Consider the following 26,167-nt stretch of genomic DNA (forward strand, 5'->3'; position numbering starts at 1 on the left):
GCAAAGCTGAACCCATCACCTCTCTGCCTCTGACACGTTGGTTCCACATCTGGGTCCTGCACCCAGACAAAGAGAAGGGAGGACAACTGTGATTGTCCCAGGATGGGACCTTGGGAAGGCAGACTCAAGAAGCCAAAGGGACAATATTATTCAGGATGGCAATGCAGCAGCCTGAGCGTACCACTAGCCTCCTCTCAAGAGTTTTTTACTATTATTTATATTTAAGTAGCATTTAAAGGGATTAAGCTCCTCCTGAACTAAGCACTTCAAACCTAGTTTGTGCCCTGGAGAGTTTATGAAGTTAATGGATAGCACACATGAATGATGGGGAGGGGAAACAGAGAAGTCAAGGGACTTGCTTAGCTCAACCCCACAGTGAGCAGAAGAGCTTATACATCTATTGTCGTAATTCAGTTTCCCATCCAGTGAATGATGTTGCATTTAGAAGGCTGAAATCCTCCCATCACACACTAAGAGTAGTATTGACTGTAATTAATTTACGTCAGACATAAAGGAGATCATGGATCTGGTAGTGGACAAGTACTCTAGAATAAATCAGAGCATGACATCAGGCAGACATTTGAATTTATCACAGAATTTTGCCAGGACAGAGTCTAACACTACTAGAAGTGTATAAAGTGCCATGAGGCTTCCACGTTTATAAATGGATAGGGAGAATGTTATGTTTTTAATGACATTACCAGAAATTCAGCAGGTGTAATACGACAGTAAAAGTAACGTATTTGTCATGTGTAGCTTGCATTAAATTGTACAAAATCTGAAAAAAATGTATCTCATTTTCTTTGGAATTAAATAAAAAATACAAATATTGCAGTTCACAAGCAGTGTATGAACACATTTGAATAGATCTTTAGTTGAGATCCATTTTGGTGGGAGCAATTCAATCTAACTGAGTAACACTGCAGCTCTTAAACTTCAAGTCATATTATTCTAATACTGTTATCTTTCTTTAGCAACATTTTTTTTAATAAATAATAATCCAAGAATATTCAATGCCATATAGTACATGACTGCTGACAAATATGTCAGAAATATATACTGCCTCCTTCTTTAGCCTATTACTTCCTCATTACTTTCACTTCCAGAATTTCATAAGAAGAATAAATCTTGGTGATTCATATAGGTCTGAATAAAAGCATTGAAGTTTATTAGCATTCAGGGTAGCACATTATTTTTTATCATTGGTGGGACTTAAATTGATCATGTTGTTAGGCATTTACTTTCAGACCTGTACGTGTCTGAAAGCGGCAGAATAAATAGAAAAAAACAGTAGTTGCTGTAAATAGATAATGCAAAGAACAGTTACACTGTTCGTGATGCTTTTGCTTTAAACACTAATGTCCATATTTATCTGAAATCTATTGAATATTTGAAAATCTCTAGCACACAAATTCTTTCGTGTTTCCAGGCGTCCACATCTTCTAACTTCACTGATGTTGATTTCCCCTCATCTGAATATATGCCAGGAGGCCTTTCCAGCTGACTCTTCTCCCAGTTTCCCCAGTGAAGATACAGAGAGATCCCACAAATACAAACTACGGTGCAGAGGAGCCTTCCTTCCACTCCATGGCTGCAGGAACAAAGGACCTGTAAGTCCCCAAGCCCAGATATAGGTCACAGGGCAAAAGGGGGCTTGATCCCACTTATTTGCTGCAAAGTCCAGAGATTTCTGCCATCTGTCCCTGTCATGAAGATCCTTCCTCACTTCTTTGGGAGCACTCAGTACATTCGACTTGCAGTTCAGCCCCAGCAATGTCATCCTCTTCCTCAAGGAATGTAAGCTCTGGTCATGGGTTTTATGTTATTAGTCAGTGGAATGAACAGCAAATAAATGCGCTGAGGTTTTCTAAGACTGCTACGGAGGATCAGTTTAAATATGCACTATATTTTCCATTTGTTGTCTTGCAATGTTTTGTCTGATAAAGAAACTCTATGGAAGCCTCATATACAGGGGAAATTTATAAGGTAAAGAGGACAATCCAGAAGAAAAAAGTTCTCAAGTGCTATATTTAAGTTTAAGAAATAAAATGCATGAAGTGCATTTTAGTATTCCAGGTGAAGTCCATAGCCACATCTATAATGTATTAACTGGTGTTTGGATCAGATCATTAAAGCCATGGTAACTCCTGGTTTTAAATGGTCCTGCACCTCCCCTTCCACCAATGTTAGATAGGCACTGACAAGGTGAATCTCAGCAGCTACACTTGGTTGTAGTCCTCTAGGAAATGCCATCTTCGAGGAAAACTTTACCTGAATTAGGTATCCAGGAACAGGACGATGGATGCTCAAGGTGGTGGGTTAGTATCTATCCTAATTTCTGAATACCACAGGTAATTGCATGAGCACACAAGGCCTGTAAACGCTGGCACCAAGAATTTCCACAGCTATGGTAATCCTGCCCCTTTGAATCCCTACATTCCCTCTGTACAGAGCACAAATGTGAAGTTCTCTAGAAATCCTCAAGGTGGAAAGTTCTCTCTGCTAATGACGGAGATACGTTGCAAAAGACGTACTGAAGCAAAACTTAACAAATACACTGTTCCTGCTCATTATTACATTGCAAAGAGCTGCATTTGCTTCTGCAATTAGGTGAGTACAGCACTCTGACTTTTGATCTAGAAGTCATTCTGGCATGCTGTGAGAACAACATTTCTGGGTGACTAAGAAATGAGGCACTGCCTGCTAAATTCCATCTTGAATTACAGTGAGGGGGTGGCTAACAATTCACTCATTAGATTAAATATTTTAACAATTACACTAAATTTGGAAATGTCCAATATGATGTTTCTCATCGTATTTCCGGAGAATCTGAATCACAAAATACCTCCAACCTCAACCCTCTAAGAGAAAACAGTTTACTACAATTTAAAATAAAATCTCCTTGCTAGACAAAAGACAATCAAAACTGAGCAGGATGGACTTAAAAAATTTGGAACAGAAGTTTGCAGGTAGCCTTCTGTATCTCTGTCACAAATGGCATTTTCTCATTTTAACCCTACTGCTCACCTTATGGCCCATTTTTTCATAATTTCTAAACATCCAAGTGACCCTAAAAAGGCATGAATTAAATTTCAAGAGAATGGTAGAGACCCATGAGAAGCATATATTTTTTACAGCCTTTAAAAATAGGGGATTGCATTCAAAAGGTTTCATGTCCAGAGCCCTTGCCTTCTTTTTGTGACTAGAAAATGGTTGCCAAAGTGAACTGATAACAATACACTGAAATTATGATTAGTTTTGGATTTTGTTATTCATTTAGAGCTTAAAAAGACCCACCTATGATGACTGGAAGTATTTAAAACCCCTCACTGAGAAACTACTTATGGCCTGCTAATATGCTCTCATTGTCCTCGCCTTTGTCATGCAGCTTTACTGCCCTGGCACCTCCTCCTACTGTTCCTTCCCAAACTGTTTGTAACACCCAGTTTAGCTCAGGATATACAAATAATTTTCAAAGAAAATAATAAGAAAAAAAAACATGTCTGAGATTTAAAGAAGGTCTGGTCAACTGGCAGCGACTGAGCAAACTGTTGAGGTCAACAGTGATCAGTGGGAAATCTGCAATACATCATGTATTGATTAGGTTTAACCACATTTACTGTCCTCAGGGAAGGAGTTCAGAATCAATATATTGGGAAATGGCTATCAAGATATTTAACTGAACTGCAATTTAATGTGATTTAAGAATACTATACAGCACCGTGGAAGTTGCTATAGAAACAAATATATTTTCATATTTATAAGACAGTATATGAGCTTAATCTGCTAGGTTATAAGGAATCCATGGAAACCTGAAAGTTCAGAGTTGTTGCTCCACTGCATTCTTGCTTCAAAAGCACAGGGTTGTTTTTTATTTATTACTTTTCATTTGTACAAGCCCAGTGGAATGTAATCAAGCAGTTCTGATTTCATCTAGTAAGGAAATTGATGTTTCACATATGTGAAAGAAAAATCTTCTGGAATACTCATATTGTAATAGTCAGTAAAATATTCTCTTTATTAAAAAAAGAAGAGCATACAAATGGCAAATTTACAGCCAATAAGTGTATTTGGAAACATGGACTGATACATTACAAGCAGACTAGTGCTACAATTTTTCTTTCTGTGGCTGGTTTGTGCTCAGTAAGGGATATTGTTGCAATGGCTTAATTCCTATGCTAACTGGGAAACTGCCCTCCTAACTGATTTCAGGAAATTGTCTGCAGCAAGGGAAGCTCTGGATGAAGGTGAACCTGTACAGATGGTTCAGGAAGGAGAATGATTTGCCATTCTTAGCTCCACAGTACATTATACTTGGACACTACAGCTCCCTGTGCAGGGTTGAATTGAAGATACAGAAGACAGGCACAATGAATTCAGTAACTGTTTTGTTACACACAGGGCTGATAAACCCTTTGGGGAGTGTTTACTTTGCCTCACCACTTTCATGGGCCTGAAATGGTTTATTTCTCTTGGTAACTTTAAAATATAAAACTAATGAAAGAAAAATACAGATGTTAATACTGACTTGCTTCTATCGCTAAATGGTTTACTTTCCATGTGGAGCTAATGGAAGGGTCCTCTGAGCCTTTTTATCTTGTCATGAAACAATTTAATTTCTGGATGTGTCTGAAAATATTTAATTTTTTTAAGTTTTCTCAAACAAATGTTCACAGATAAACAAGCTCTGAGCAGGATTTTGATAAGGTAGATGATGTAGAGTTGGTGAGCACTGGCATTTCACCCTTATACAGACCTATTGATACTTTTTTGTACCAGTGAGTGACTGGTAGCTGACTCAGATGGAAATAGAGGAAGAAGGAATTCTTGTAAAGCTTGTCCTTGCACATCACTTCTCTTCTTCAGAGGCTTTACATGGCACCAGACAGAACTATTTAGAACATGTTCACGCTCCAATTTACATCCCATGTTTTACAAAACCAAAACCTATGGTCTTTGTCAAGATTTTAATGCAGTATCTCTATTTCCATAGAAGCATGGGGATACCAAAACAGCCCCAGGCAGAGAAAAAAATACATATTTTCCTCCTGGAAACATTCCGGAAAAGAAGAACTCTTAGGCACTTTAACCTTCCTCTTGAAAATTTTGATCAAAGTTTTTCAACCAGTCTTAGTGTAGTGCTATTTATATGAGAGAAAAAAACAAATATCAGACCTCTGTGACTAAGACCTTGCATCTTGTTGACTATCTCTTTATCACAGGGCTCGGGGTAACAGTAACTCTTTTGGATAAACCTGATTTTCAAGGGAAATTTTCAGTTTTACCTCAGACCACTTTAGTGGTCAAATACAACTATGTATGCTTAGAATAATGAATGTTTCTCATAAGGATTAAAGTGATCAGAGAGACAGTTTTTTAACTATTGCTAGTGATATTAAGAGCTGTGAAGACTCAAAAACATCCTTTATCCTGCAATAAAGTTGATTCATGATCTATTTGAATAGATTCCTGTAAGAATTATGTCTTGTAAAGTCCTTTTTCTGAACAAGAAATGGGTATACTCAGTACAACCTAGGCTGTGTACATCTCAATATATGCTAAACTAGAGACAGGAAAAGAGGGAAAAATAAATGACAGCTTGTACTGTAAGGTATCTCAAAACTTACTTCATAACATCTACATCCTTGCTTCATAAAACCTACATTCGATTGTCAAATGTTAGTAAAAATGCTCACCAGTACAAAAGTTTTGAAGGCTGCCTGACAGTAGGATACTCCTGTTTGTATGTTTTCTGGGGAACTAACAAAATATAAGGTATTAAGTATCACAATGTGGCCATGCAATATCTTCTCTTAGAATCATAGAATTGTTGAGGTTGAAAGAGACCTCTAAGATGATCAAATCCAACCATCAACCCACCACCACCACCACCATGTTCACCACTAAACCATGTCCTCAACTGCCATATCCACATGTTTTTTGAACACTTCCAGGGATGGTGACTCCACCATTCCCCTGGGCAGCCTGTTCCAATGTTTGACTACTCTTTCTACAAAGAAATTTCTCCTAATATCTAATCTAGACCTTTTCTGGTGCAACTGGAGGCCATTTCCTCTTGTTCCGAGGAAATGCACCAATTGCATCCATTGCATCGCGTGGAAAAATATGATCTAAATCAATATATGAGAATATATCAGAATATAATCTAAGTGAATCAGTAAAAATTGTAACAAACAATTGACGACCTTAGATACTTAAACTTAGATACATAAACTCTGTTAATATAAAGATGAAATGGGATGGTACACTAAGGTGACTAGATTTCAAAGTCAGCAAGCTTGAAAAGCAGAATATGGACTTTTTCTTTCTCTAATAAATGGAATATTCTAATTATTAGATTGATTAAAATCTTACTGATTTATTCAATAATTGATCACGAACTGCTGGAATTACATTCACCAACTGAAAGTGGAAAAAGTGTCTACAGGATAAAGCAAACCTTTTCCTTCAACTACTAAAAGAAGGGACTTGAATTTGAATGGTAAGGTGAAATAACACTAATTGCATTCTTTTTTTCTTTTAATATGAATACTTAATGTATAGATATTTCCAGTTAGGAGATTAATTCCTTTCAGATGTATTTCAAAAATCAAAAGGCAACTTGCAAAATTAATACTGAATTATAGAGGAAATTTAACCTAATTTCATCATCAAATATTGGTGATGAATACAGGTTCAACAGCATTTCAGCTGAATGTACTGGAATTTAATTAATCCTGAAGTTCCTACAGTATTGGACAGCATGATCAAATTATCAGTTTTTTATAAAACTAAAGGCAAATCTTACTTGACAGCTTACTTGGTCTTGGTGTTGACTTAGTGGTCGAGAGTGGGCCAACTTCTCTGGCAGCCTTCTGTCAAGGATGTGTCCATTCTCCAAACGAGACTCTCTGGGCTTGTCAAACCAATCTGTTTCTTCACGACGGAGATGGTAGGCTTTGAAAACCAAGGACAGGTCAAATGCTCTGATCCAGGGCTGGGCAAAGGGCAATAATGTGCATTGTGCAGAGCAAACATGCAGAGTGGTTATTAATTGGCCATGCAGCTAAAGCAAAGTTACAGGTGAGACTTGAGACATTGAACTTGAGCATTGTTTAGCTGTGATACAGCAAAGGGAGAAGATTCTGTTTATGTCAAACCTATGGATATTAAATACAAAAGAAACCTGCTGCTGAGTGCTACAGTAATCTTCCTTCAGGCAGCTCAGAAATACACTGCCGATTTCATGTCTCTAAAATGTTTGTTGGAAAAAAAATTAGTCAGATTAGTTCCTTTGCAGTAGATTAGGTAAAAAAAAACTAAGAAACCCCAAAACAACCCCCAAAATAACCAACCTTCAAAACCCAAACTCCACTAATTCCCAAGTTTCTGAACTGAATATTGGTTCAAAATACTTTGGAAATAATCTAGAACTACTTACAGAAAATTATGAATTCTTTGTGAAATCAGTATCAACCCGAATCAAAGTAGATAGGAAGCAATCTATGCAACTCTTTGTAATTGTAAGCAGAAATATTGCAAGTGTTCTCATTTTAAATTCCATCCCCCGATTTTGCAGTATGAACCTTTATGTATGGATTGTTAGCCAGCATGTTCTTTCTGCAATAATTCTACAAGTCTAATGTGCTTCTATTTGCAAGAGTTTTAAATCTGTATAAAATCCCTTTTGGGGATCAAATAACACCACTTCACTGAAATCAGTTTTGCAAATGCATATATTTATGTTACTGACTATTGGGTCAGCTGACATAGGTGTCACTCCATTTGGATCAGAATCATGCCCTACATGTTTAATAATATTTACCCTATACAATATATAGATTTTTATTTCTGTTGCCCATCAGTGTAAACCAAAGCATTGTGCAGTTAATTAGAATGAAATGTAAGTTTGAATTTTATGCTTTATTAAGCAGGACAAATTTGGAAATCAAAGAAAGACAATATTTGTTTTAGCAAAACCACAAGAAATTGCAAATCTTAAATAAGGTCAGTTGTTGCTATAGTAACAAGTGTGTGTGTTGACATGACAGAAGAAAATTTAAAAGGAAAAATGGTAGTGTGCATAATCTCTCCTATTTAGTTGTGAAAGTAAACATAATCTAGCTGGTTTAACAAATAATTGGGAAAAAATTAATGGGACAAAATTATTATAATTTTATTAAATTTCTCTCAAAAGGAGAAATAATATATACACATGATTTTGGGAAAATTATATTTCTTATGTGGTAAAAACAACACCCTGTATGATATTAGGCCTTCAGAAAATTCTTAATCTTGTTTCAGATATTATGCAGTCTCTTCCTTCACAACTGTGCACAAACTTAACCTCACAAAAAATGGTTTGAAATATTATTTAGATCAGCATATAGGAATTACCATAAACATTATTAAAGGTTGATGCTTGTCTGGCTAGTGATTAGTTATTGAACAACTGCTCTCAATAAACTATTATGAACTAATATACAAATCCTTTATGCTTTACCCATTTATGCCAATTGACTAGTGCCTGCACATAGCAGGCTGGTTCATAACTCATCCTGACAGAACTTCTTTCTGAAGCTTGCATGAAGAACTGAATGCATTTTATTGACCCCAGATGTCAACGCTGACTATCACAATCTGTGTCATTAGCTCAGCAGATGAAAGAATGATATTTTTTTTTCCTCCTGCCCCAGTTGAAATGACTTTTGCTGGATTTCTTCTTTTGAAAAAGTAGAATTCCACACTGCAGTTCAGACCAGCCTACCTTTTTTTATCAAACTGCCATAAATGTGTGTATTTTATATGAAATTTAAAAAGTTATGTATGTGTATATGGACACACACACACCACACTCACATATACATACACACACCATTGGTTTTGGCTTGCTCAGCTGGAATTTGTTTCAGCTGGAAACCTGAGAACAGCCAAGATGAATCACTGACAGCCTGAGAGGGATCGTCCTTTTATTCTAAGGCTAACAGTATGCAGCCAGATGGTTCCACCTGTAAAAAACTCCTGCTGGAGTCAATAAGGCCCATGCTGTTAATTCCAAACAGTTTAACCAGGTGATATTGAACTCCAGGCTGTGGAGTCCAAGAAACTTGATTAGAGAAGTAGTATTGATCAATCTAAATCCCACAGATGAAAAATTACAAGGCATTGTCCGTGCTGATGTCTTGATGTCTTCATATCTCAATTTTAAACTTTTAAACCCTATTATATACCTTATTATATAATTACCAAATTAGCATATAGTAGAAAAAAAAATTCTTCAGGTGAGAAAAGTCACATTTTATGTCTTCTGATATAAAAGCTGACCAGCAAGGACTATTTATATTCATAAAATTGAGTACTAGCTTCAGCATTCTTGAAAATTAGTATCTTAAACATACTTTGTAGTGTGTGGAAACTGGCAGCTGGAGGGTTGATAGAGACCTATTTGCTGGCTCAGAGCGGAGCATTCATGATATTGGGAACCCTGAGAAAATACCAGCTATTTCAAAAGCTCAAAACACAATTTATTTTCAACGGGCAGCTCTGGATGTTGTGCTCTTTCAACACTAAATGTGTTTTTTAACCTGTTTGAAGTTTGGAATCCCAGTGTCAGTACTACTTATGTGCATGGTTTTAAGATTTGTTACAGTATGTACTTAGTAAAAAACAAAAGGTTTAGTCTCAAAGTCCTGTTTGTGTTCTCTTCTGGTATTTTTTGTTGGCATATGACTTATAAAAAATGATCAGAAATTCAAGCACATTTGAATAAAAGAAAAACAATTTAAATTTAATACTTTGACTTAAATTCATGTTTAAAAGTCTTCTAAGATGATAAATCAAGCCATAGCAGAAGAAGAGTTTTCCTAAGGCAGTACTTAAGACTGATTTCTTTTAATGAAATCTCATCAACACCATGCAGCAGCTGGTTAAAAAAAAAAAACAAAAAAGAGAGAGAGAAGCAGCAAAGCAAACTGTGTTAAAAGGCTGGATGAAACATGCCAGAATAGCTGTCCACTGTCAGGGCAACAGGGCACTACAGAGAAGAGTGCAGTCCAGAAAAAAGAAGGCCATAACTTTCTATAGAACTGTAATTGCTTCTTTGGAACACTTTTTGTCTTACATCCAAATTATATGAATTATTTTCAATACAGGTTACTTGCTATTAGACAGCATATTTAAAAAAAAATGTCAAAAAGTGTTTTCATTTCTCAAGAAATAAGCTATTTGTGAAGAGGAAACCTTAAAAAAAATTAGAAAAAGATTGCTAAAAGGGGAAGAAGCCCTGGTGCTCAGTGACATATCAGTGACGTAGATTAATAGAGAATATGTAAATTGAGTTAGAATATTTCTGAGAAGGTGTAACTAATCAGAGACTAATTTAAAATGAAAACATGTTCTACCTGAAGTGTAATATGTATGTCTTGTACAAATATATATGCTACACTTATTGCACTGCAAAGCAGAAATACAATTCCCTATGACCCGTTTATATGAGTTAGAATAGCTCCAAATTGGATTTTTGGTTCAGTTTGGTTCTCCTTAGTCTTCAGGGGGAAAAGTCCTCCCTATTTCACAATGTCACTCTAGAATGACCTTTAAAAGTCACAAGTTGAGATGAGACATGATAGCATCTACTTATTTAGGAATAATGATATAGTTGCAACTTGGGGAGTTCCTTTCAATTGCTTTCAGATTTATTTATAGGACTCTGTGTGCTATGAATTTAAGGACAATGAAAACTCTCAAACTTCTGATAAAATCCAAAAAAAGCTGATGATCCTGAGTCTCTCCTGAAACACAGAGTTCACAAGGGGGTTGTAAATATGTAAGAAATGTGAAAAGAAACTTACAGAACAAAGACCTTAATATGTAGTATGATGAAGGTAAATAGATCAAATTTCCTAATGCTTATGAAAGATTGAGCACGTGTTAAAAAACAATAATGTAATAATGAATGGAGGTTAGTATAAACCTGGAGAATAAACCAATCTACTTCATAATCATGCAAATGTGTCTTTTGAGACAATCATTGCCATTTACAGACAATATAGCGCATGCAAAGTCTCTTTTATTGTGCAGTAAGTACACATAAGAAAAGGTTAAGGGAGTGCATACAATTTCGAACATGTTCATTTAATTTTCTTTCAAACGGTCTTTATGATTTTTAAACAATTTAGAATATATTAAGCCTGAACTGACTCAAACAAAACTGATACATAATTTGCAATTATTAAGTACTCAACATCAGCTTTAACATTCTGCTGTACTTATTCATAAGCAGCCTTTTTAATTGCACCATTTATAATACATCAGAAATGTTCCTTTCATGAACCTAAGTGAGATAAACTCTTGTGCTTATTTGGCAGACATATGTATGGGGTGCATATAAAACCAGCTACACTGCATAACCCATCAATAGAAGTAAAATGCTTTATGCAAGTTTATTGAAGGATGAGATTGTCTTGAACCATCCAAATGGCAAATTATCTTACATAATCACAATTCCAAATGCACAGAAGTCCACATGACAGGATGCTTTCAACAAATCATATGTGGAATGTTATTTTGCTATCACCTTAAGCTCTGTATGGTGCTAACATATAATATGTACTTAATGAACAGACTATTTCTATATAAACACAGACCTAAATTGGTGCATCAGGAGATGGAATTATCAGTTCTTGAATTCTATTATGAAACTTCATGCAAATAAAATTACTAGAGTTTTTTTAGAGATTTGGGAGAATATTTCCAAACCCCAACAAAAACTACTGCAAAAAAGTTCAATGATTCACATTCACTGGAGAAAGTTTCACATAAAGACTGATGGTAGGGTCTGTATCATACATGGAGTGTTCTACACAGTATCATTGGAAAAATAGACATAAACAAGTGAAAAGGAAAATGCACAAGCAAACCAAAAGGAAAGCAAATCAACAACAATATAGTGAGCATGCTATAGTAGCTTAACACCATCCAGAAACTCCTGTTAGGGTAAAATAAAAAATATCAAATAAAACAAAGCAAATCAAACCCCAAAAATGTAGATACACAGAAGATGCACCAAGGAACAGAAAAAGAACAAGTCTTTGAAGTATAACAAAAGTTAGACACATGCATAGAAATGAGGATTTTGGTTGTGATAGTAAGATACCAGTCTGAGGCCTAAATTACCTTCACTGTCTGACATGGCATGCTGGAAGTCATCCATGATGAAGGCTATATCTCGATCATAGCCTCGAGTCCGTGACTCCTCCCTCATATGCTGCTGGACCTCAGGTAATGAATGGCTCGATCCAAACTGGTCCCTGGTATCTGCAGATATTGGTGGCAAGGGTCCAGCTGCTGCTCTTGCCATTCCCATTGGCTGTCCAACAGGACTTAGTGGGCTCTCCTCCTCTGAGTTTTGTGCTACTATCGGGATCCTTCCCCTGCTTTGGCTAATAGGCAGACTGGTGGGTTTAGTTCTTCCAGAAGGTGCTGCATGGCTAAAGGAAACATCTAAGGGTTCAGCTTCTTGGGCTTTCAGTCTTAAAGAAGAACTGGAAGAATCCCTTTTCAATGATAGATCGAGCCCATACACTGAGGAGGGTCTAGATGAGGGCCTAGATCTACTACCACTGCTATAAGACTTGTCTGCTTCATCTTGTAGTGTGGATCTCATTGTTGGACCTAGTGCAGTCCCAAGGCCTGCTCCAATGGATGACGTCAGTGGTGGCCCCATGTATTTCTGTTGGTCACTGATGTTTTTTCTAAGGCCATAAGTAATATCATCCTGAAGAAGCCTTGCCCTAGTAGTAATTCCCCCAAGTGTTGAAGTGCTAGAAGTCATATAAGTTGAATAGTCAGGCTCAAGGTCTCTGCTTTCTTGAATAGGTGAAAACTTTGTTAGTTTGGGGTCTATCAAAGCTTTCTTGTGTTTTGACTGCTTCTGGTAAAGGAGGGCTGCTGGGAGCTGCTTAGCAGCCTGCTTCTCAAGAGTAAGCCTACCTATGCTATATTTCTCAGATTTTGGAAAATGCCTGTAGCTGCCCTCTCCGTGGTAATACTGTGACAGGCCAGCCAGATGATCAAGACTTTCTGCACCTCTACGGAACTCTTGCTTTATCTGGTGTTTCAGAAGTTTGAGCTCATAGGGGTCCTCCATTGGGTCTTCATCAGCTTTAACATAGGAATGTAACCTAGAGGAACTGTGCAGTGGTGCTAGGAAGTCTGACACCTCTTGTGCTCTCCTGGCTTCAGTTGTGCGAAGCAGTCGATCTGTTTTGGTCAGATCTTTCTCATGGAGACTAAAACTGGAACCGAGTGCTCCTGTTCCTTTAGTAAGTTCTCCTATATCATCGATCAGCACATAATTTCGGGGTGTATGGTGGTGATCGATATCTGCATAGAACGAATCTGCAGATATGCTTGAGATAGGGCTGCTTGCTATGCTGTTTCTCTCATCTAGTCCTATCCTTAAGTCCAAGGTAGAGTATTTACTGCCCAGCTGGGAAACTGCATAACTACTGTCAGTTGAAACTGGAGCTATCATGAGAGGCTGATTGCGAATTACATCATAGTTTGTTGTTATCTTAGGCTCCAAATATAATGTGGTCTGTCTTTGCTTTGGCTGTATCACCATCATCTGTGATGAGAGTTGGTATGATGGCTGTTGAGATGGTGGAGGTTGAGCCTGTGGAGTATAGGACATAGTAGCTCCTGTTTGGAAAGCTGTCTGGGTCTGATAGGGTGAAACCTGCTGGTGATACAAAGGCTGTTGTTGTTGGTAATGTGATTGCTGTGTGAACTGAGTTGGTGCTTGAGTTGGCAGGGCAGGAGATGAATACTGATATTGAGCATATGGGCTTGTAGCAGGGGCAAACTGTGTTTCTGGCTGGGTTTGTGGTGGCATAAACTGGTTAAATTCTGTCTGGGGTGCAGTACGTGGTCTTTCCAAGCCATGCTGAGTTTCTATTCTGGTTGACCTGGTATTATTAACTTCACTATCTGACATATAATCACGTTCTTCTGCTACTCCTTGGAGATAGGCACGCTCTCTCTTTTCTCTTTCTTTTAGTAGGGCTTCTTTCCTCCTATTAATGCCCATTTCCAAGTATCTCAGCTTGGCATCTATTTCTTTTTCCTCCTCATCTAGCTCTGCTTGCTTCTTCCTAAGCTTGGCTGATTCACGTTCAACCAGATCCAATTCCCTGTCTATATCCTGAAGAATTTTGGCTCTGGCCATAGTTGTGGTCCTACAAATCCTTCTCCGTGAAACTGATCCCACAGAAGTATATGGGGACTGAGTTCCTGCTGTTGCTTCCTCTGGAGGTGGGTTAGGCAGAGTCCTCTTCACCTTCTTCTGAGTGCCTGATGGAGTTATGCTTGAAGGACCTTTTGACTGCAATAGAAGAAACAAGACTGAATCACTATTTGAGAGGCAAATTAATCCCAAGTTCTTTAAATTTTTTTCATGGAATGGCTTTATATCTTAACCACATACTTTCCCTAAGAGAGAGGAAAGCTTGAGGTATCTGTGAATAAGCAGCAGAAAATGGCAAGAAAAAGTGCTGTCAGCCTGCTAAAGGTCAGGAAGATGAGCATTCTAATGCAAAATAAGGGTGACACTCACCAGGACTTTGTTCAGCCTATGACTGAAAAATCTACCTTATATTCTTGAAATTTAATTGACTGTAATTTAAGGTTTTTGGTTTTTTTTGGTTTTCTTTTTTTTTTAATTTCCATATGCTTATACATAAACATATTCAATGCATATGTGTGTGGGACGGGAATACATATACATATACAACTCCCTTTTATATAAAATTTAATTAAAAAGTCTGTATAATTAAAAATATACATATATACACATTCATATCTAAATTTATGTATAATCTGTACAGTCAAATAGACAACTCTGAGCCAGACACTGAGCACATATAAAGCAGCTATAACTTGTACTGAAATCCAGACACCAAAGTGGGACTTTCTGGTGCCAACACATTTGGTACAACAGCAGTTGTTACATAATCTTTTAATTTTTGCCTCACCTCTGATGCTAAATATATGTATTTTCAGGGGAGATCCTTATGCTTACAGAACTGGTATGAGCTTTCTTCAGTTCACTGAAGACTTTTGTAAGTGAAATTTGTTCCATTTAGAAAGTTAGTTTAAAACTTTAATAAAGTTAAAGAGTATAAAATTACAGAAATTTAGTTCTGTCCAGATGTCCAGACTTCCCCACAGTTAATAGTAGAAGAGTGATTCATCCTGATCTAGGAGAAATATCTGCCTTAGGCTGATGAGTCATTTTTTTGAGGTGCCAATCTCTCTTCATCAACTAGCAGTAAGCAATGCAACTGATTAGATGCAATTTAATTTGTGCCCTGAATTACTAGTTGTGTTGTAAAGTTTTTTTTACTTTTGAAGTAAGTTTACGTTCCACACAATGTAGATTGATTAAGAAGTGGGACCTGAATTATTTTGAAATTGTATCCTATCTCACTAATAGCTTCTTAAAAATTTTGCCTTAGCAAAGGAAAATGGATTGATCTACACATATACACCAAAAAAAAAATCAGCTCAGCCATTACAGAATGCAGACATGCTGATAGCAAAATATGGAAGCATTTTATCTGAGTTTAATAAGGGATGAATAAAAAAAAAATAACCAATTCACTCTTCTGCCTTTGCAGGCAAGGACAGCATTTCTACAAGCATTAACTGTTTTTAATTAAAAATGTAATTTCTTTTAAATTAAATGCTACTTCACTCAGATAAGAAGTCAACAAAATTAATTTTAATTAGGAGTTTATAAATCAGTATTTTCTCTGTTTATTCTAATATGGTATCAACAAACTGTAAAAGTTTTTAAAAAAGGTGTTGATAATCCCCCTTTTCTGCTCCTGTTACCTAGCTTTAGCAAATTACAATACTCAGGAAATCATTTGCCATGGAACTTTAAAGAAACATTCACCACCTTTTCAAGTGCCATTTCATCTCTTTCATTTTCTTCATCTAAATTCCATCAACTTTTGCATGTCTCAGATTGCAATAAAAGCAATTTAATCTTTTCAGCTTCCCATGGCCATTTCCCAAACCCATGTTGTGCCAACAAATCAAAGGAACTAATTTTCTCTTGCTCACTGTGTACTTATAAGCAAAGACAAATTAATCATCTACAGTAGGTCTAGTTGGCTAATAATTTATATTGTAAAATCAGTGTAATACCACTGCTATTTCCCCCTCCTGAACTGAAATAGCAATCGCAGATGGTGGAGCAGTCACAGATGGTCATTGGTATTGGGAAGTGCTATTAATAACAAAGTCATTAAAAGGTCTATAAAAATTTATGTAATTAATATTTTCAGATGATAGTTAAGCTGTTGATTAATAAATCTCAGTGTCAGACTACTATGCATTTTGCAGAAAAAACGCCATATCTTGTTTTTATATCTCTGTCTATATCTAAAGAATCCTAGACTAATAAACATTACAGGAAGATTTATCACTTGCTCTTGAAAAAGTATTGATAACCTCTAGTTCTCAGCTGCTATTCTCACAAAAGGCAAGTCTTAATTACTTTTACTTGATACTTATATTGGGACAAGAAAAAATAAATTTGTTTTAGTACTGTGATAAAATGTGTGGCTTTTTCTTCTTCCTGGATATTTTCATCATCACTTAAGTTAGCATGCTACCTGGGAACTGTGCTAGATTGAAGGGAAGTTCACCTGCAGTATTTTGATGGACTTTAAAGTACCTGTTATTAGTTATTGCACTTCTTTTTAATTTGTTAAATAACAGGGAAAAGAAAAAGACAAGATAGGGCTGATCTTTGCCAAATTCTAATCTCTTTATCAAAATTATTGGGAGTGGAAGGGAATAGTTGTGCTGTCTAGTCCTATCCCTGTATTTTTTGTCCTCATAACACATTTATAAAGCTATACTCATTTTACATTCAAAGTACCCAAAGGAAAGATGGGGCAGAAACCTTCATGAGACTACTCTGGGGTCACAGAAACTTATCAAATACAGACAGGCATTCTTACACCTTACAATCACTGGTTAAAGGTTAAGTTAGATGTCAGACAGGTGACCTTAGCAAGCTCTCTGACCGAAGAAGCCATGAAGTTTTCTACCATATTTTATCACATTTTCAATCACCTTAATTCTAATCAGTTTACTCTAGTTATCTACAATCACCCTCACTAATTTTTAAAAATCATTCTGTGTTTAGCAAATCATCACTCTAAATGTTGACTGTGAATCTCAAGAACTAGAATTAAATTATTCTGTTTCTTGTTTCACCATAGCATCCATATAAACGTTATTATCTTATTGTTGATGCTTGTATAATTTCACACAAGTCTGGGATATCCCTTCAGGATGGACTTAATGATAATCAGATCTGCTTTGAGGGAAAGCTGACCTTGTTAAAATAAGTCCAAAGCTTGTGATTGAGATAAAGCTATAGAGATGTTATCCCCAATATTACAAATTAAAGAACCGAGGAACAAACAATCTTCCCCTCCCCCCAACATTTTTTAAGCTTAACAGTGTTTTGAAATAAAGACAGGAGAAAGAGTCCTCACTTTTGCAGTTCAGCAACAAGATAACATCACAGTGAGGAAATCAAAACACTGAGCTGAAGGTTGCATGCAAACAGATTTAGCAAAACCTCCCTTTTCTGCCTTGCCAATACAAATTAGTCTTGATGTGTGCTATCCTCTGAGTTTTAATTTATAGAGGTCATCCAGACAAAGGCTTGTGAACCCTCTTAAATTGTGTGGTGACTTTGGAATAACTCCTTTGAGATGACCATCCTATTCCTTGTGAATCTTTGTAAAAATACCTTTTTCTACCTATTTTTGTCTTTTCCAATTTGCTGTAATTGCAGACAAGGTCAGAAACACTGGAACCCGCTACAAGAATCAGTCAAGTTCTAGGAAATATTCCTATTTTCTGCTTCATGTTCTAAAGAGATAGTTTATTTGGGGGGACTGAATGGCTCAGGATACCTGTGATGAATTTCTACCTCTAAATACTGTTTTTGATTCTAGTTACTCCATCTTTCTTGTCCTCTCCTCAAATAAGTTTTTGAATATGATATGCTGCTGTTCTTGCATTCTCCCCACTCTCTATTCACATAGCTGTGCTTGGATATTAACTTCTTTTGCTCAGAGAATGGAGGTTTCACACTTGAGTATACAACTTTTACATACTTGCATGTTTGAATCTTAGTATTAAAATATAACCCTCATTATTCACTGTTCTTTTAACATTTTCTGTGATCACGACACAAACAAACTTCAAGTTATTCTCCTGTCCTCTTTAGAGATGACAAAATAGACCCCTATTTATATATATATATATATATATATATATATATATATATTTTTTTTGGTATCAGTAGGAAAAAATCCTGCAAATGATGTACAATATGTACACATGTATGCATATGCACAAAACCAATTACAATTGCGATGACAGCATCCTTATTCATTTGCCACCACTAGACTATGTAATATACACGGTGATGTCAGACTTACAGTCTGTGATGATGCGAAAAGCAAAGGTAAAGTGAGTCAGAGCTGAGGCTACTCCTCTGCCGCAATCCCTTGAAGACTCAATAGCATGGTGGAAATCCTGTTCCACACTGTAAAGGAACAAAAACTCACTCTCTGCAGGCCTAGGTTTCCTGAAGTATTTGATGTTGATTTGCAACACACTTGAAATGTCAGTAGGAAGTTTGCTGTACCCTGGTTTTTCTGTTACCAAAAAAACAATGCAAATAATATTTTTGTCTTCAAACAAGGACCATGCAATCAATAAATGTGCTCGGAAAACTCATGACTAGCATCAGTTTGAGAGACAAACATGAATGTGTTAAAAGAAATTACTGGGAATAAACTGTTTGCATCTGATGTCAGGTAGTGAAGGGATACAAATTACTGTCCCGGTCAGGAAGAAAGATCACTTAAGGTGGGGACCAATGCAGGTTCTTAAGGTAGCAATGGAATGGGAGGTGAAGCCTGTGTTGTAGCTCTGTATGTTCCAGCTATCACAGCTTGGATTTTTTATGTAGCAAAAACCTTCCCAAATGCAACCCCTCCAAAGCCCCAAAACATACAGTAAAAATTGCAATTGTAATGAAGCCATTCTACTTATAAAGGTTTGGAATGTATTACTCAGTATTACAGCATGTGCTCTTCATTCTTTGAAATGCATCAGAAAGAACAGCTAGAGATTCTGGCATTTTATTATTTTAAACATTTAATTTACTAGAAAGAATCCATATAATTCTGTTATAGTTTATTAAAGACCTCTTGGTGATTTAACAGTATCTTAAAAATTGCTTGAAAATGAAACTTAATTCCTAAAGATACTAACATAATACCCTGGTATTAGATTACTTCATTGTACGTATGGAATCCTTAACTGAATCTTCCTGTAGGATGGAGGCAAAGGTACTGAATGATGTTTTGTAGCTTATCTCGTGCAAAGAAATAGTTTCTCATCTGAGTTTTTATAGACCTTTCTGGACTTTATTATTTGGTAACCACTGACTAGCTTTGGACCAGCTTTGTTAACTCTTGGTAAAAAACACCAGAGCAAGAATACTGAGAAACTTCTCTCCACTGCCAAAGGCTGACATAGGGTCACTTCTATGGCATGAAGAACCACAGAGTGTGAGAACCCACAAGGGTAACACAGGCAAAGGGAAGCAGACTAGTTGTGCAAGGTAAGCAAAATATATTAAAACGTGTATTTATAAAAGCTAGTCTCATCAACTAGTGTTGAGAATGGACTAGTACATGCTCTGAACACATTCTAAACATCAGTAAAACCTTATCCTACAACCAACCCTGCCTTGGCTTATGTGCCATTGCTGGCAAGGGGAATGGAAGATTAATTTGATGAGCTGGGTTTGGCCTTGTGTATGGGAGTGAAATACCCTGCTTCATGAGTAATACACTAGAGCTATCCTTTAATGCAACTCTTGTCTTTTTCTTTTCTGCGAGTATATTGCTCTGGGGACTGAGCAGTCAGGCAGAAAACTAGTTTCTAAATCACTACACAGTAGCACTGAGATGCCAGTCAGTCTGATTTTCTCTCTCCTTTTTTTTTTTTCCCCACTCTTTTGGAGGCTTGTAAAGATAAATTTCTCTTCTGTTAGGCTCAATATAATTTTTTTAGAAATAGTCTATTCCAAAACAATAAAAATTTTTCAGAGTTTTCTTGCTTTCCTTCATGTCAGAATCACTTATTCCTCAGATGAGCACTTTTGTACTTTCCATCCTTTTGCTCCTTTCATTTTCTCTGTGAAATTGCTTGAAATTGCCATTTTCACTTCAAATGCAAGGGGAGCAGCATAGTGCACTTCCTAACAGCTGACGTGATGTGAGATACCAACTTCTTTCCTCAGTTAAACACATAAAAGGCCATATGCTTCTTTTGATCTTGAGGGGAGAAAGGAGAAATTTAAAGGAAATTTGATATGCAAACTACAGACAGATGTGGCCCTTACGCAGTGATTTTCAGAGAGATCTAAATCTACGTTTCATCTACTTTAGGAGAGCAGGCATAATAGTTATTCCCAGTTGTTTGCACACAAGACATAGTTTTACACAGACTAACAGATTCATGATTCATTTGGAACAGGACTGACAACTTTTGCCTGTAAGGGCAATGGGGTAATTCCCTCTTCAATTTCTAAACATTAGAAATAGCATTTTAAATCAGCAGGAATGCATCAGTGGAAAATCAGTTTGTGAGGAAAATGAAATCCAGTGTTTTGAAACTTTGATTTTAAATACTGTATTTGGAACAACACTCCATGTATGTGCATTTAACAGATAGACAACATACACATTATTCACAAGCTTATGTTTTAATTTTCTTACCTTATATCTATAAATCATATCTATACTGTTTCTTTCTTCTGCTCACTGAAGACTTAGTACAATTCAACACTTTTAATAATTTTTTTTCTTTTGTAGCTTAAGCCTTATAAGAAAGGGAAACATTTCTGGCTAACTCACAGTAACATTACCTTAAAAACTCATTTGAAAACCATTATTTTCTTTTTTTATTCCTAATTTCTTTTTCCATCTGTTATTCTTTGCTATTTTTCTTTGCAACCATATTACTTATCTTTGCAAGATGTTCTGGGATATCAGTTTATATAAGAAATTCACTGCCTAATTATATTAAATGTATACGGAATTACATGTATCTCAGTTACTCTGTAATGGGGAAACAAATCTCTGGCAGATCAATTCAGACAATGGGTATCTGTAAAGCTAACAGAAAGAGTCAAATTGTCAGAGTTGAGTATTGCTTCTGCATTGAAATCTCTGTAGCAAATGGGTTCAATATTTTTCTCACTATTCAATTTCTGAAAAAATAAAAAAACAGGAAGGAAAAATAGGGAAATGGAAGGGAAAGTGGGAAAGGAGAGAAGAGGGGAAAACCTTGTTCTCAAAACAGAGGAACATGGTCTGAATTTCTTTGAATGACAAATACAGATTTATACTCTGTTATAAAAGGCTTGAAAACATTGCAGGAAATATATAGCTGCTATGTAGGCAATACCTACTGATGCTTCTGAGATGCTTGTCTTTATAAGCTTTGTTCTAAGACGTGTTAAATATCCTTAAATGTTTTATTTATATATGAATATACTAAAAGATATCAAGAGACAATAAAACACTATTCCACCATTTCTACAATACTGTGTTTTGAGTATCAACTCCACTTAGCACTCTGAGTGCTAAAGTACTTCAGTGCTAGTCCACGACTGAAGCCTGATTCTGATAAAGAATTCAAAATAAATACCTTTGTCTGTGAATTAAAATCTTTTGTCATTTGTAAATTACTTTTAAGAAGATAGTCCAATTTTTGTTTGAAACAAAAAGGATTAAAATTAATAGCTTTTTCTGTATGTTATCTTCCTCATGACTCATGAAAATTTCTGAGGAGGAGGTTTCTGAAGCACATTCTGCTTTGACAACCCAAAAGATTATGAAACAAATGAGAAAACAGAGGATAAGGTATATAGCAGTCTAGGTACTGCATAACAATAGTTTGGACACTATCTGGAGAAAGACTAATGGCAAAGCCAGAATTCCTCTAAGGCAGTTGCTTAACAAGATTAAGACAAAGCCTGTAGATTCATAGTGACTGTGTACAATACTATAAAACTGCATGCTACACTACAACATAATTAGTGTTTCTTTATCAATCATCACTTCTTTTTTTTCCCCTCTACTGTTTCACTGACGTTTTTAAAGGCATTTTACATAAAAACAGATCTGTAAATACTCAGTACTTTGTCTAACCTGTGGAAAGTTATCAAAATTCTGTGATGTGAGTGGACAACTCGATGCCTGTGCTAGGTTAAGATACAGACATTGCTAGCACATGATGAACCTTGCCTCCAGCACAGCCCATTTTTGTATTTAACTAAATAATGACAAAGAACTGTACCTTAGTAATGTATTCTGATACAGAGGCAATGTGATTCTCTATTGGTAATTGAAAACATCTATATTAAAGGATATTGAACCAAAATACTAAATGTTAGTTTTGGGTTTTGTTAATCATGAAGCTATTTGTGGCAATACAGAAAAACATCACTCAACTTTATCTTCAAATAAAAAAATCTTGGAATAAATCTTTCTGCATATAATGAAATAGCCTTAGCATGGGCTCATCCACTCATAGAAATCAATAATACATTGTTTCTCATCATGTACCAGACAAATCATTATGTCATTCACCTCAGTCAGAATAATACATTGTATTTGAAACCCAGATGTCATCTATGGAAAATTTTACTGGATTATAAAGAATATTTTCCCAGTCAATGAGAACATACTTTAAATTCTCTTGCAGTCTACCCGAGAATCCTGGCCAGATAATACTGGTGAGAAAAATTCAGAACAGTTTATACTTATCAGTATGATATGCATATGCTGAATTAACACCATCTGTTTTCAACTGATATCAGGCTACTTCACAAACTTTCAGCTACAATTAAAAAAAAAATAACCAAAACACCCCCCCCGAAACAATCAACACCAAAACACCCTCTATCTCTGAAAGAAAGGAAATATTAGTCTTGTTTTACAGGAAAAAACACACAAATAAAAAAGGTGTGAGAAAATCTTGGCTTTTTCTGCCTCTCTTTCACTCCAGACTTTCTCCAAAGAATGGTAGCTGACGAGACACCACATGCTGCACCACAGCCCTTGTTTATTCACAGGAGTGAGGATTCATCTGCCCAAGCACAGGCATAATGTGCAGTCAATCTGAGCTAGTCCTCCAGAGAACTGAACTGAAAGAAAGTGCAGTTTTTCTTCAGCTCACACAATAACACCTGTGCCTCTCACAGCCTGTGGAAACAGCCACATGTAACACAGATGTCACCTGTAAATGTCTCAAGACAGAGGGGGTTAGTCCCACTCCTTGTAACTAGAGCAGATTTAACTCCTACTTTTGGCTCCTCCTGCAAGACCTGCTTTGTAGCAGAGTTTTAATCCTTTTCTGTGTTCAGGAGTCTCAGCACCTCTGCAGTTCTTCAGAAATGACACCTTCTCCTCAGCAATCAAAGGCTCTGGGTTTGGCTCAGTTTGATTGTTCAGGCAGTATTTATTTTATTCTGCACTCATGATGTTTTACTTCCCTGGTCTAAGATTAAAGATGGCACAGTGAGCAGAGCCCTGATTAATCACTTTCTCTAAAATGTGGTTCATGCTGGGGAAAATGGCCATAAAACTGCTGCTGTAGGGCACAGATTAGACAAACTCACCAAGTGCCTACCTGCTTAATTCAGGCCTTTCTATATCCATCACAGCTAAGCCTTCTATTTGTCTTTTCTGCTCAGCCCTGCCTTCATCCATACTGCTGAGCACCTGTAGAATGGCCTGCAGCAAATTTTTTCCCACTCTTTCGAAAAGTACCTTAAAATTACCAATTCAACACATTCTGCTGTAGGAAAGCACTTCTTTCTCTGCTTTTTGTCATCTATAGCTCTGTAAGGCTTTTCAAGAGTTGTAATGACCAATAGTCCTCCATGGTGGCTACACAGTGGACAAAATCCCAGTATTACACACTATTAGAATAGAATAGAAACAAAAGGAAGTTTGTGAAACTCTCCTTGATTGCTGATACCTGCCTTCCAGGCTTCATTCCATTCCAACAACCCACTAGCTTTCCGGTCTTGCAGTAAATTCTGCATAATCCCCTCTGCCTCAGCTGGACTAGTTGATTTCTCCATCAGTCAGGCTGTGAGTTCATTTCTCTCTCTTCTCTGCAGTTTCTCAGTGTCTCCTTAAAACTTTCTTCTGCATGAAACTTTTGTTTCCCCTCTCCCTCCATCCCTCATTTTCCAAAGCATAAGAATTCCCCCTAAAATACGCTGAGTTGATCCCAGGGCAGGCGTAATCCTCACCCCTTTTAAAGAAATGTAACTGAACCTGACAACAAACACACAGAGTAGATCATCTGCCACAGATGGCTAAGCTTTTGAAGTGTGAAAACTACTCACAGTATGTCCAGATTTTCCATTACACTTTTTCTACAGCGAGAACCTGTACTAGCCAGACCACACAAAACTCCATATTCCTACTCTTATTCTAAGAATGGCATTTCCAGTTTGATACAAACCCATTTCCAAGTGATATAAGCTAAACAAAACCAAATTAACCTCTCCTCTCACTCCACTCCAAACCTTCAAAAAGCCAATGTTTCAAAGAAAGCATTAACACTTGAATAAATATGTACAGAAATTTGCTATACTGATACAAAACAGAACATCATCTCAAGACAAAAGTCTTTTAAAATATATGAAACCATTTTTTTCAAAGTTTACTTTTTTATTTTGATTTGTGGTTTTTGTTTGTATGTTTACTTGTACATGTATTCTACTCTCTGTTGATACTACACCAGACTTAATCCATGGAGTTGGGAAAGAGCAGTGTGAGTATTTAAAATCAGACTGGATATCAACTCCAGCTCTTCACCAAAGAAATCGAGACATGATACTCAACTCAGTCTTGATTAGCTCAATGGAATAAAACTGGGATAAAGTTCTGATTTTTAGAATATCTTCTGTCTTCTCTTTTTAAACATAAATGGAGATAATATTTATATCTGATTGTTCTAGCAATTATTAAATACAATTTATATTAATAACACTGAAATCTACATTGATTTTCAGGGGAGGAAGTGTTCCACTCCTGAATAAATTACATCAGATGACAGCCTTGCATGCAATGCGATATTTAATCCAACTGTGTAGGGCCGAGGAAGAAGAAAGCGGTAACCTTTAATGAATTTTCTTCCTACTATTTCAATAGCAATTACACTATTTTAGAATCATGACCTTCCTCTTCCATTTCTGCTTATTGTGGCAAGCAGGACAGGAAGATAGAAATTTGGCAAAGCTTACTTTTAAACACTAATGAAGCTAAAAATAAAGAGAAGGCAGCAAAAAATCAGAAGTTAATGTGAAAGATGTGCCATTTGCAGTTTCTAAACATACATATATAAGAAAAAAAAAGGAGAAAGAGAACTTAAAGCAACAGCAGTGTTTCAAGACAACATATAAATGAAAATTCTTATGGTTGACCTGGAATCTAGGATATACTTTCTTCCTCCTCATTTTCAGATTTCCTATTATTCTTGTCCCAAATCACTCTTTGTCCACTGCTGCCACAGGTCAAAATAAATCTAAGTAAAAAGTAGCTCTACTTGATTATATACATATGGACTGCACTAATCACCCTAAACATGCACTGCACAGTGAGTCTTACTACAGAAACATGGGAAATAACCAGTAAAAGTTGTTCACAAGGTGATTACACACTTGGATTGGTTCTCCCCTCTGTTGTTTTCATGTGTTTTTGTCACTGTTTTAAAATTTCTAGTGACAGTTATGATTCTGAAGTTGATCTTACAGAGGAAACCCAGAGTTTACAAAGAAAAGAAAAAAAAATAGTTAAACCTAGAAATGTATGTAATCATCCAAATGCACACTCTAGACCAGTGGAAGAAGGGCTGAAAAATTAGTCCAGACAACCCAAAACAAATGGCTACTGAATATATTAGTGACATCTTATCTTCAAAAAATACCAGACTTTACAGTCATGTCATTCAATATTTTTTGGATCCAGATACA

General features: G+C 36.3%; 1 protein-coding gene across 10 annotated transcripts in view; it reads right to left on the reverse strand.

Annotated features, from left to right (window-relative positions):
* The window catches only part of PCLO (piccolo presynaptic cytomatrix protein), a 327,397-nt gene that overhangs the window by 130,301 nt on the left and 170,929 nt on the right, over positions 1 to 26,167 (reverse strand). For 9 of the 10 annotated variants that reach the window (XM_027679475.1, XM_027679467.1, XM_027679469.1 and 6 more), the window contains exons 7-8: positions 12,175 to 14,383; positions 6,809 to 6,957 (exon numbers count right to left, since the gene is read on the reverse strand). In XM_027679475.1, coding sequence (XP_027535276.1) covers positions 6,809 to 6,957; positions 12,175 to 14,383 — 2,358 coding nt within the window. The remainder of the gene's footprint in view (positions 1 to 6,808; positions 6,958 to 12,174; positions 14,384 to 26,167) is intronic. The other variant, XM_027679476.1, reaches the window with a different exon arrangement.

This window comes from Neopelma chrysocephalum, unplaced genomic scaffold (assembly GCF_003984885.1).
Source record: "Neopelma chrysocephalum unplaced genomic scaffold, ASM398488v2 Primary Assembly neopelma1_45, whole genome shotgun sequence".
Classification (NCBI taxonomy): domain Eukaryota; kingdom Metazoa; phylum Chordata; class Aves; order Passeriformes; family Pipridae; genus Neopelma; species Neopelma chrysocephalum.